A 12,972-nucleotide genomic window follows, 5' to 3' on the forward strand; every position below is an offset into this window, starting at 1 on the left:
CTCACTTACACATAGAACCAGCAGGTTGTCACAGTAGCAATAATCATTTAAATGTAACAACTCTAAACATATTTCTTGTATCAAATACTTGGTTATAATCTAGGATACCCTGTAACCATTCAAAACATTGTGTGACAACCTCGGTATATTAGCAATATGTTGAAACCAGTATAGTACATTTAATTAAACCTTTATCTCTGTTCCAAAAAGCACGACAAAGAGAACTGCTCATTTAGACCATAGGGGGCCAATGTGTTAAGTTTCTTAATCCAAAAACATTCCCTCTGAAGGAGCATTTTAGACCTATCACCCCCTCTCCTAAGTGGAGGAATGTGGTCTATACCAATATATTTAAACGTTGGAAGATGATGGCCTTTCTCTAGGTAATGTTTGGCAACGGGCTTCGAGGTGAAATTGTCCCTAAATGCTGTGCTTAAAGCCGAACGGTGGGCATCCATCCTAAGACGTAATGTCAAATCTGTCTTTCCAACATACGAAAGACCGCATGGACAAGTTATTAAATAAATCATATGTGTAGTGGTACATGTGATGTGTGATCGAATGGCGAATCTTTTTCCATTGTGGGGATGGCTAAAACTCTGACTAGGGCACATATATCTGCATGAAGTGCAGGAGGGACACCTAAAACATCCCATTTTTCGGTTCCCCAGCCAACCAGTCTGTGGTTTTTGGTAACAATCTACCGGATCTGTCTTAACCAGAAGATTCCGGAGGCTGACTCCCCTCTTATAGGCTATAATGGGCGGATTGGGCAATACTGTTTTCAAATTACTATCGGCTTTTAGAATGTTCCAATTCTTGTGGACGACCTTTTTGATTTGTCCTGAAATTTCTCCAAATTGTGTAGCAAACACTAAATTATTTGGAGTGCGTTCTATCCGGTCACCTCCTAATACCCTGTTTTTAGCAATATATAAAGCACGTGTTAGTACCCTTTTTGGATACCCCCTTGCCAAAAATCTGTCCTCCATCTCCTTGAGCTGTATGGCCCTAGTATTCTCTGAGGAGTTATTTCGCAACACTCGGCAGAACTGAGCAATGGGGAGAGAAGATTTCATAGACTCCGAATGCTGACTCTTAAATTGCAATAATGTATTGCGGTCAGTGGTTTTTCGGTATAATGAATAGTCAAATCTGGTGCCATTACGAACAATTTCAACATCAAGAAATTGCACACTTTTGTTACTCACTGTGGCAGTGAACTTCACTGGACCATCAAGGCTATTAAGGTGGGATACCATAGCCAAAAAAGACTCCTCGCTGCCCCTCCAAATAATTAATATGTCGTCTATAAAGCGTTTGAAAAATAATAGACTCGTTCCAAACTTTGGCATAATATTGTGGAGTTCGAATTGATGCATAAATAGATTTGCATATGCAGGTGCCATGGCCGCTCCCATCGCTGTGCCAGACACCTGCATATAATAATTTTGCTCAAATCTAAAGTAATTCATAGTCAAACACATGGATGTAGTGAATCTATATACCTGCATTCCCCATGACCTAGGGGTGGATGCTGTACGGCATTCGATGCTGCAATCTGATGGATATTCTGGTCCAAATGTTGAGTTTGTGTTGGAGTTATTACATATGTGTTTGACTATGAATTACTTTAGATTTGAGCAAAATTATTATATGCAGGTGTCTGGCACAGCGATGGGAGCGGCCATGGCACCTGCATATGCAAATCTATTTATGCATCAATTCGAACTCCACAATATTATGCCAAAGTTTGGAACGAGTCTATTATTTTTCAAACGCTTTATAGACGACATATTAATTATTTGGAGGGGCAGCGAGGAGTCTTTTTTTGGCTATGGTATCCCACCTTAATAGCCTTGATGGTCCAGTGAAGTTCACTGCCACAGTGAGTAACAAAAGTGTGCAATTTCTTGATGTTGAAATTGTTCGTAATGGCACCAGATTTGACTATTCATTATACCGAAAAACCACTGACCGCAATACATTATTGCAATTTAAGAGTCAGCATTCGGAGTCTATGAAATCTTCTCTCCCCATTTCTCAGTTCTGCCGAGTGTTGCGAAATAACTCCTCAGAGAATACTAGGGCCATACAGCTCAAGGAGATGGAGGACAGATTTTTGGCAAGGGGGTATCCAAAAAGGGTACTAACACGTGCTTTATATATTGCTAAAAACAGGGTATTAGGAGGTGACCGGATAGAACGCACTCCAAATAATTTAGTGTTTGCTACACAATTTGGAGAAATTTCAGGACAAATCAAAAAGGTCGTCCACAAGAATTGGAACATTCTAAAAGCCGATAGTAATTTGAAAACAGTATTGCCCAATCCGCCCATTATAGCCTATAAGAGGGGAGTCAGCCTCCGGAATCTTCTGGTTAAGACAGATCCGGTAGATTGTTACCAAAAACCACAGACTGGTTGGCTGGGGAACCGAAAAATGGGATGTTTTAGGTGTCCCTCCTGCACTTCATGCAGATATATGTGCCCTAGTCAGAGTTTTAGCCATCCCCACAATGGAAAAAGATTCGCCATTCGATCACACATCACATGTACCACTACACATGTGATTTATTTAATAACTTGTCCATGCGGTCTTTCGTATGTTGGAAAGACAGATTTGACATTACGTCTTAGGATGGATGCCCACCGTTCGGCTATAAGCACAGCATTTATGGACAATTTCACCTCGAAGCCCGTTGCCAAACATTACCTAGAGAAAGGCCATCATCTTCCAACGTTTAAATATATTGGTATAGACCACATTCCTCCACTTAGGAGAGGGGGTGATAGGTCTAAAATGCTCCTTCAGAGGGAATGTTTTTGGATTAAGAAACTTAACACATTGGCCCCCTATGGTCTAAATGAGCAGTTCTCTTTGTCGTGCTTTTTGGAACAGAGATAAAGGTTTAATTAAATGTACTATACTGGTTTTAACATATTGCTAATATACCGAGGTTGTCACACAATGTTTTGAATGGTTACAGGGTATCCTAGATTATAACCAAGTATTTGATACAAGAAATATGTTTAAGAGTTGTTACATTTAAATGATTATTGCTACTGTGACAACCTGCTGGTTCTATGTGTAAGTGAGTTTTTTCATTGACCTCATTTCCTGTTTAGGCTCATAGAAGAGTATAAAGTTTTTGTTTTAATCACATGTTGTATCTTGATAACGGTCCAAGACCAGGACCGAAACGTCGATGCATGTATTATGCTCTTTTTTAAAATTTAAATAAATAAATAAATTTTTTAAAAAAACTCCAGTGTGCGCTGCTAACCACCCATGGACTGTTAAATATTCGACATTGTGGCAGCACCTGGTATATTGCTATTTATTGGTGTGCGAACAGCTCATTTTTGTTGTTTGTTTATATATATATATATATATATATATATATATATATATATATATATATATATATATATATATATATATATATATATATATATATATATATATATATATATATATATATACACACACAAATACACAAATACAAATACATAAAGTCCTCTGCATTCAACCCATTATCAATATATTTAACACATTGTGACATTTGGTGCATACAGCTACTAAAAAATGCCTTACCCTTTAAATAAAACAGAGATTGTTTGTCCATATATTGCAATATATTTAAGATGGCCAACTACGTCAAAGTCATCCCCGATATGGTCAGTCCTACGCTCAATTTTCATCTGATTCATTAAGAATTCTACATATATATATATATATATATATAAAATGGTTGGATGTCAGTTTGTGGATATGTAACTGCTACTAGTAGCTCTGTGTGTTTAACAGAAAAAGTTTGTTCCCTGCGGGGAAGATAAATAGTTTACCAGTGCTCGAGTCCCTGCACAATGTTCATTTGTACACTGGTAATCAAATTATCTTTCTTACAAGAACCCTATATAGAGTAGCGTCATGTGCAGATTCTACCATGTCTAGGATGCCTTAAAGGAGACAGTTCATTTAACTTTCATAACAGCAGTAACAGCATCTCACAATTTGTCTTCCTCTCCTAAAGTAAATGCAGGTCCTGTTTTCATTATTTAAATCTTCTTTTTGTCAGTGGTTATGACAGAAAAAAATTCCAAAAGAATTTATAGAACACATCTGTTTTACCTCTGTATAAAAGACAAGACAGGCTTTCCAATAAAATCTAAAGTCTGCTACAGGGACTGGGATTTTCCCAACTTAATTCATCAGAATTTTCTTTAAATTAGTTTCCAATACATGTCAAGGGGTTTTATTTAATATAAGTGATATAGAGAACTGGACATCCCAGTTGTGCTTGCTGGTATATTTTGTAGGCTGGAATGGGAATTCTTTTTTTTTTTTTCTTAATATTTTTTTTAAAAAAAAGAATGTCTTTCCTCCCAGGATCCAATCCTTCGCAGATCTGGAATGTATACAGTGGCTATGGCATACTGTGGCTCAGGGAATAACAAGGCCATCCGTCGCCTCCTGCATGTGGCTGTGAGTATTGCTTTTTGCTGTCTGCTTTATCATAGCTTGTAAACGCTTGAAATCTACTGATATACCCTGCAGAATTATTTATAGTATAGGAAACACCTAGGTGGCCTAGGTTATTAGGCCATGTCTATTCTATCTTTTCGGTAACACACAATAACACGATTGTTTTTTTTTTTATTTTGATGGCATAATTAAAGTTGTGGCCAGCCGTCCTGAGAGTCTATGATTTTTTTAGGCAAGCTTGGCAAGTAGCTCATTTATTGAACCTTGAGGAGTACAGATAAAGGAAAATAAAAATACTGGCTACTATTAATATTTTCAGTATTCAAATACAAAGGGAAAGTAATTGTCATTTTCTTTATAAATATCTTTTAAACTGCATGCAATTAAGTCTTATTTTTTACGTCCGTACTTCCGGTGGTGGTCATATATTGAAAAAGCTATTTTGTTTTGTTGTTGAACCGCAAAGCAGAAACAATATAATTTACTTGTACTGATTTAATAATTAGTTGATAAAAAATGTATTTTAAGTAAACCGTATGTTTAGGAACAGAAAGTCAGTTGCGAAGTGCTCCTACCAACTTGCTTAATTTACTTCTTTCTCCCATGTAGGTGAGTGATGTCAATGATGATGTTAGAAGAGCAGCTGTAGAATCTCTGGGCTTTATCCTGTTTAGGTAAGTCATGTCTAATAAGAGGTTCTTGGATGATGATTTGATGTATTGTTTTCAGGGAATAGAATATCCTTAAAGGTATTCTGTCACAGGAAAATGTTTTGGGTTTTTTTTTTTACAAAATGCATCAGTTAATAGTGTTCCTGCAAAAATCTGCATTGAAATGCATTTTTTAAAGCAGCAGGCAGATTGTTTTATATTTGATTTTGTAATTTGACGTAGGGATTGACATGTTCTCAGTTTTCCTCAGCCATGGTACTTGTGTTGGAGTGATAAAACCCCCAATAGCTAATCATCAAAATATCGGGAAGGCAACACAATAACAGCTCCCTGATACCTGCATTGCTTAAAGGAAAACTATACCCCCAAAATGAACACTTAAGCAACAGTTCATATCATATTAAGTGGCATATTAAAGAATCTTACCAAACTGGAATATATATTTAAGTAAATATTGCCCTTATCTCTTGCCTTGAGCCACCATTTCGTGATGGTCTGTGTGCTGCCTCAGAGATCACCTGTCCAGAAATACTTCAACTCTAACTGTAACAGGAAGAAGTGTGGAAGCAAAAGACACAACTCAGTCTGTTAATTGGCTCATGTGATCTAACATGTATGGTTTGTTGGTATGTTTGTGAGTACAGTGAATCCTACGATCCCAGGGGGCGGCCCTTATTTTTTAAAATGGCAATTTTCTATTTATGATTACCCAATGGCACATACTACTAGAAAAGTATATTATTATGAAAATGGTTTATTTACATGAAGCAGGATTTTAAATAAAAGCAGTTTATGCTATATCTTTTTATAGAGACCTACATTGTTTGGGGGGGTATAGTTTTCCTTTAAATTGAAAAATGAAGTAGAAAAAATAGCTAATCTGAAAGCGGTTGCATTGCGAATGCTGGCTCTTTCTGAAAGCACAGGATCAGGTGCAATGACCTGAGATTGTTGCCTACAAAAGAATATTACAACTAAAAATATGCATTTATTGGTTCAATACAATTTTAAATGGTAGAATCTATTATTTGCAGTTTACACTGTGTAATTAAGTAATATGCAATAAAACTGGTACTTTTACCCTTGTGTATTAGTTCTGGTATCCCAACACCTTGTTTCCATCCAAAGCCATCAATACGTAGTTCCAAAGTGTAGGTGTGGATACAAAACAGTGCAGAGATTTTGCTGCAAAGGTGCCTTTATTCACAAACAAGACATGTTTCGAGCCTCCAAGCTCTTTATCAAGTGTATGTTAGCCAAACAGTGTACAACATTTAAATACAAAAAGTTCCTCCCACCATTCATCTGATTGGTCACTTCAGCCACTGCTGAGAGGGTTTGCAGCCTGACTGCTTAAGTGATTCAAGCCTATAGAAATGCCAAGTGATGACATCATAGTCCATGCCTTTAGTCCATGTGAAGACATTTAAACTATTTACACTTCGACCTCTGCACTGCTATATAAAGCCTGCTACAGACAACGTTCATTGAAACATAGTATACATGTTTGAACTTTTGTCACATAATGCTTCAACATAGTTACCAAAATTGTAAAAATGCTGCCAACAATTAACTGTAACTAAAATAAGTTACTAAGGTATCTTACCACACAGGAGAATCAATTCTTATTCAAAGGCAGCTCTATCTGTTAGGGGAAAGGGAACAAGGTTAATATTAATTTCTACAGGAAACACACCATATTCCATTGGTCATTCAAACCTAATGGTTCTAAAGTGTTAAGTTTTTTTTTTTATCCAAATGGCTTCCTTTTGTAGGAGTAACTTCTTTTTATCACCACAACAAAAAACAAAATCTTTCAAGCGAGATAGGTTTTATATCTATGTAGATAATTGGTGGGATATATAGGTTTGGAGTGTCCACAACACAATACAGAATATATACAGAATGGGACTTCTACTCCAATCCAATAGTCCCCCAATTGATCGATGTAACTGATCACAAAATAGATGAATTAGCTTAAGTTAAAAAGCAATATTTATTTATAACCATGCCATACGTAGATAAAAACATTTAAAGGAGAAGGAAAGCTACGGAGGCATTTTATTGGCAATAGATTAGCTGCAATAGTGCAAGCTAGAATGCTATATTTATTCTGTAGAATAGTTTACCATACCTGAGTAAAAAGCTCTAGAAGCTCTCTGTTTGTTTAGGATAGGAGCTGCAGTATTAATGTGGTGTGACATCACTTCCTGCCTGAGTCTCTCCCTGCTCTGGGCTCAGATTACAGTAGAGAAGGGAGGGGTGGGCGGAGAGGAGCAAACTGAGCATGCTCTTGCCCAGGGCAATGAGGTTTAAGCTGAAGGCAGGAAGTCTGATACAGAAGCCCATGTGTACACAATAGAAGGAAAGAAATGCAGTGTTTCTTTTGACAGGGGACTCAGAGCAACATTACTTTGGGGGTTTACTGGTATATTTAGATGGACCTTTCTGATAAGGCTTACTTAGTTTTAACCTTTCCTTCTCCTTTAAAACAAGCAGCGCTGCATAGAAGATGAGGGATCCCTCCTAATTAAATATTAACCCATCAAGCGAGTTCAACACGAATCACGTGTGAGGATAGCATGCAAAGAAATGTTGTTGAAGGTAATTAACTAAAGTGATTTGAAATGTTGTAATAGCCCCTGCAGAAGGCCTTAGTTGTATTCATCCATGCATGCGTATATATACAGACGTAAGGATTCCAATTTTGGAGAGGGCACTGTCTCAAGTTGGACCACAAATTGTCTGGACCACAGAGCTCATATACACAGCCCCTAGTCCACAGTGAAGGAGTACTAAGCCCCAAAGAAAGTTAGGCTAATCAGTTTCAAATAGAATCACAAGGTTGATATGGGGCTATACATAATATTGACTGCATCAATGTGAATGCTGTGTTGGATAAGCTTTTCAGTCGGATTGGATTCCCATGCTTATGTTTGTGGATTAAAAGTCCAAGTTAGCAACTTAACAGTCACACTTCTGGTAATGTGTCCCAGGGATGGAAAAAAAAAATTTGTTCCGACCAGCACCAGTGAAGAATGTAATAAGTTAATACCGAACGTGAGTGCAGATGCGCTATGGGCGAAACTTCCTCCTTCGTGCTATATGAACTTGTGCCGAAATAGTGTGCCTCAGCATATCGCAAATCCTCCAGGTGGGGAAAACCTCAGAGCTCTGATGCAACGCTGCACCTCGACAGCCGTTTCGCCACCAAGCGTGGCTTTGTTAATAGTCCGAGCAACCGGAAGTGATGCCTTCTAAGGATAAAGTCACATAATTCTTGCGTTGTGCCCCAACAGCATACATTTAACTGACAAATGTCTTGCCACTGTTCTCCTGCGATTATTTTTTATTCTTCAATAGATAGTGTGCTCTCTATGTATAAAAATACAATAGAATCTAATCCTGAGAAGACCGCGTACATAATGATGAGAGGCAACATTATTACTATAAGGAAATATGGCAATATTAAGGTTGCAAAAAGTGACAGTTGCTTCTATTGAAACCAGTGTATCCAAATTTTGTTTTATAAGTAATCTATTATACCAAAACATGTATCAACCATGTCAAATTATACAAAAGAAGAAAAATTAAAACAGGGGGAAAAAAGGAAAAGCAAAATCAAATAAAAAAGGGGAAAAAAAACAAATTTAAATAAAAGGTAGATACAGAATTGTATGCCCTCTAATAAAAAACAATATGTGGTTGCTGTCGTACTCTTCCAAGGTACTTTGCATAAATGCTTGTACAACACCCCACAAAAGATAACCGCATTCAATTTAAACACTATGCTACTTGTAATACGGCGGGAAGGTGTATGTAGACCAATCAATAAGACAAAAAAGGCCAGGATAAAAGAACATAGAGGTGATATTAAGAACTTCAAGCCTAACACCTATACTGATACCCCTGTCTCTCGCCATTTTAATCAAAAAAGATATAAGTCACAGTTAAAGTGGTTGGTCCTGGAGGTGGTTCAAGAACCCCAAAGAGGAGGTGATAAAAATAAGTTACTTCTACAAAAGGAAGCCATTTGGATAAAAAAAAACGTAATGCTTCGGAACCATTAGGTTTGAATGACCAATGGAATATGGTGTGTTTCCTGTAGAAATGAATATTAACCTTGTCAGATAGAGCTGCCTTTGAATAAGAATTGATTCTCCTGTGTGTTAAGATACCTTAGTAACTTATCAATTGGCAGCAGCATTTTCACAACATGTATACTATGTTTCGACGAACGTTGTCTCTAGCAGGCTTTATATTGCAGTGCAGAGGTCTAAGTGTAAATAGTTTTTATTGAATTTTACAGCTCTCACATAAAAAGAAAACTCACAGCGACTAAAGACTTTATTTGGTTTTGTATGGGTTCTGCTTTCACCTGGGCGGGGAGCAGGTCTTCACATGGACTAAAGGCATGGACTATAATGTCATCACTTGGCATTTCTATGGACTATCAGATGAATGGTGAGAGGGACTTTTTGTATTTAAATGTTGTACACTGTTTGGCTAACATACACTTGATAAAGAGCTTGGAGGCCAGAAACATGTCGTGTTTGTGAATAAAGGCACCTTTGCAGCAGAATCTCTGCCCTGTTTTATATTCACACCTACACTTTGGAACTACGTAATTAAGTAATGTATAAGGATATAATATATTTTTGTTCGTCATTAAAGTTTTTTTATTTCTTGCAGTAACCTGTGAAATTGGAAGTACTTTGTTTCTACCAGTGGTGTAACTAGATATTACTGGGCACCACAGCAAATTATTTTTCAGGCCCCCAAAATGTTGAGGTTGATTTGTTTTATCAATATTTATTGAAACTGTACATGAATTAGGGCCTCATGGGGCCCCTATAACCCGATGGGCCCCCTGCAGCCCCTGCTTTCTACACATGGTTCTACCTCCTTGCTTCTCCAGAGCAACTGTGGGAAAGTTTTTTAAATAACTTGGCAGTCACAGTAAAACAGGACTCCACCTTATCTGTAAGCACAAGATACAGGTAGCTGCTGGGGAAATGGAAGGGCAAAGCTACCACTAGAATATCCGTTTTTTTTCTACTGAGGCCTCGTACAATATAAATATTGGTTCTCTCTTGGTCCGTGTGTTTGCCCAAGCTATAGTTGTACCAGTTTTGTCACTTTGGTGACTGTTCTGTAATGTAAGGATAAAACCAAAATATTTATCTTTTAGTGGTTCTGTTATAAAAATATTTGTTGGAGAAAAAGCAGAATACATTTTAGTTACAAGTCCTTTGTATTTGGCTCAAGCTGAACATATGTATTGTGCCCCTTCAATCTTATGAAATGCTAATTCCACATATATATATTATATTTATTGTCTTGTTTCTGGTAATTTGGTGATGTATTATGTCTACAGTAAGTCGGCAAATCAACAACACTGCTACATTTAGCGGTGTTATACACATTGTACTTCAAAGTCACAATTTTCATATTTACTCTTTTTTTTAAATACAACGGTTGTATCTGCTCTCTTTTAAATGCAGTGGGTGCTATCGACCCACTTTCTGCTAATGGGAGAGCTCAGGGTGTAGCTGAAAGCACATTGTAGGTAGAATTGTGCTAATTTCTTCCCTCTTCTACATGGTAGACCCCATGACTTTCTGCAGGGCTGAAGAGCACTGAGCAGATATACTATAATTTATTGAAGGAATTTATGTCCCCTTTTACTACTGCGGCATTTGTACATACAAACCGTGAATCAATGTCTTGCTGTTCCTACAGACGTGTAGTTTGTTTAAAATCCCCTGAGGAGTAAAATCTCTTTATCTGTACTTGACATATACAGGATTTACAGCCAGGATTTGAAGAGCCGTTCTTGCAAATGTACCTGCAGGAATCCGTTCCTTGTTAAGGGATGTCAAGCACATGATCTGCTAGCTCTTGAAAAATGCAACTGTCCCCACTATCAACAAGCAGTAATATGATGTCAGTGCTATATGGCTAATCTTTTGGAATCAACCACTAGTAGCTTTGTAACCCTTTAGGCCATACTCATGCCCCGGCTTTGCAGGGATTGCTTCCAGTGCTGACTGGAACAAGCACCATATTGACTGATCTGGCTAACGGGAAGCTTGTGTTTATAAAAACAGTGACAGCTCTCCTGGGATGAGATGCAGGCAGCGTTGGATTTGGAATAATCCACAGGCAGCCTTATTAATGCTGTATCTAAGACCTGGCTAACCCTTTCCCTTCAGGGCGGCATTGCAAGGCAGTGTATAATATCTAGCGTAGCAGAGCTAAATAGTTTTGGCTTTCGTTCCTTGTGGATGAATGTTTACACATCCTTATGCAGATTTGCAGACAGTCTTATATCTTTAGGCTGAGTAAAACAGGTTGGTCTGCTGTGTGTGTGTCTGTGAACCTTATTATTTGACTCATGAACTTCTATGGATTGCACTAAGCTTTCTAGACAACCATTTAGCGGAGATGCTTATGAAAATGTAAAGGATGGATAGTAATTGTCGCTCAATGGCGGAATGTCATGCACATCTATTTCCCCATTTAAAGGAATGGTTCTCTTATTTTAGACTCTGGGTGTTGCTGAACAGGTGATATGGCAGAATACGAGTAGGTTGTGGCTCCTTGCACATCTGCAGCTGATGATGATACTTCATTTGTCTTCCAAGAAGGGCCAGCAGCAGATACAGCTTTTACTTTGAACAGCCAGACTGTAATCAAAAAGGGTCCTGGGTGGGTGTTCTAGCCTGTGCACTAAGCTGCTATACATGCCCAGACAGATGGACAGGATAGTGATAAATTGTCCAAGCTATCCAACCAAATCTGGGTTGGTATGGCCTCCTTTATACTTTAAGCAGTTTGTTGTGTCCATCAGCTTTATAGTCTTTAAACTATATAGAAGTTTAAATGCAGAGCCAGGCAGACCAAAAAGGCAGTTGATGAAGAAACGCAGTAAATAAAAACTCCCACTGAATTTCAGATAGGTTTTTATTATTATACTGCAGTGTTAATGACTAGAAAAATGTCCTTTAGAGAGAAACCTTTTTTCATTTATTCCAGGATTAAAGACACATGGCAATCCATATGCTGTGGGTAAGGCTCTGGCAAGCCATTCGTTCTTAATCCTTTTTTAAAAAAAACTTTTTTAATAATACCTTCAGCAAATTGAGCCATAATATTGGCAACCTGCACAAAGATTTGAACTTTTAATGTAAAGCTGCAATCATTTCTCCAGATATTTTTTTACTCAAAGGCACTGAGGATTTGTGTTTTTTAGGGAAGTTAGTTTTTGACAAGATATAGAAAGTTAAATTGTAAGACCACAGTCCTCAGCGTCCTGCCTTCTCCCTTGTGTGTTGTCCCAGGGCCAAGATAGAAAAAATTATCAGATAGGAAATTTTGGGACAGCTCCACTTCTATTTGTCTTCCTTTTCCAATCTATAACTCATGAATTGCTGGCTCTTTTGAAATTTTAAATTTATTAACTCACTTTCTATAATTTTCAATATTTATTAAGCACAAACACTTTAATTAATTTTCTACTAAGAATTGTTTAACCTTAAATGGATTATTATTAATTGGTTGTTGTGATGACACTGATTTGTTTTTGATCAAATTCATTAATTCATTTATTGGTGTTAGCCCTGAATTGATTTATACACTATTGCACTTTATGTGAATTAATTGTCACTAAGCACTTCTTAAAAATGAATGCACTTTATGGTTAATTAATTGAATTCTAAATCAACTCTGGGACTTAGCGATGTCCATGGCAATATCTATACACTTAGGGGCAGATTTGCTACGGTTCAAATGGTAAATTCGAATTTTCTA

The 12,972-nt window shown here is 37.4% G+C and overlaps 1 protein-coding gene across 1 annotated transcript in view; it reads left to right on the forward strand.

The window, feature by feature from the left end:
• Positions 1-12,972, forward strand: part of psmd1.S (proteasome 26S subunit, non-ATPase 1 S homeolog) — a 73,321-nt gene that overhangs the window by 18,755 nt on the left and 41,594 nt on the right. Inside the window, 2 exon segments of the mRNA NM_001096178.1 lie at positions 4,394-4,489; positions 5,099-5,163. Coding sequence (NP_001089647.1) covers positions 4,394-4,489; positions 5,099-5,163 — 161 coding nt within the window.

The sequence above is a fragment of the Xenopus laevis genome, chromosome 5S (assembly GCF_017654675.1).
Source record: "Xenopus laevis strain J_2021 chromosome 5S, Xenopus_laevis_v10.1, whole genome shotgun sequence".
In the NCBI taxonomy this organism is placed as follows: Eukaryota; Metazoa; Chordata; class Amphibia; order Anura; family Pipidae; genus Xenopus; species Xenopus laevis.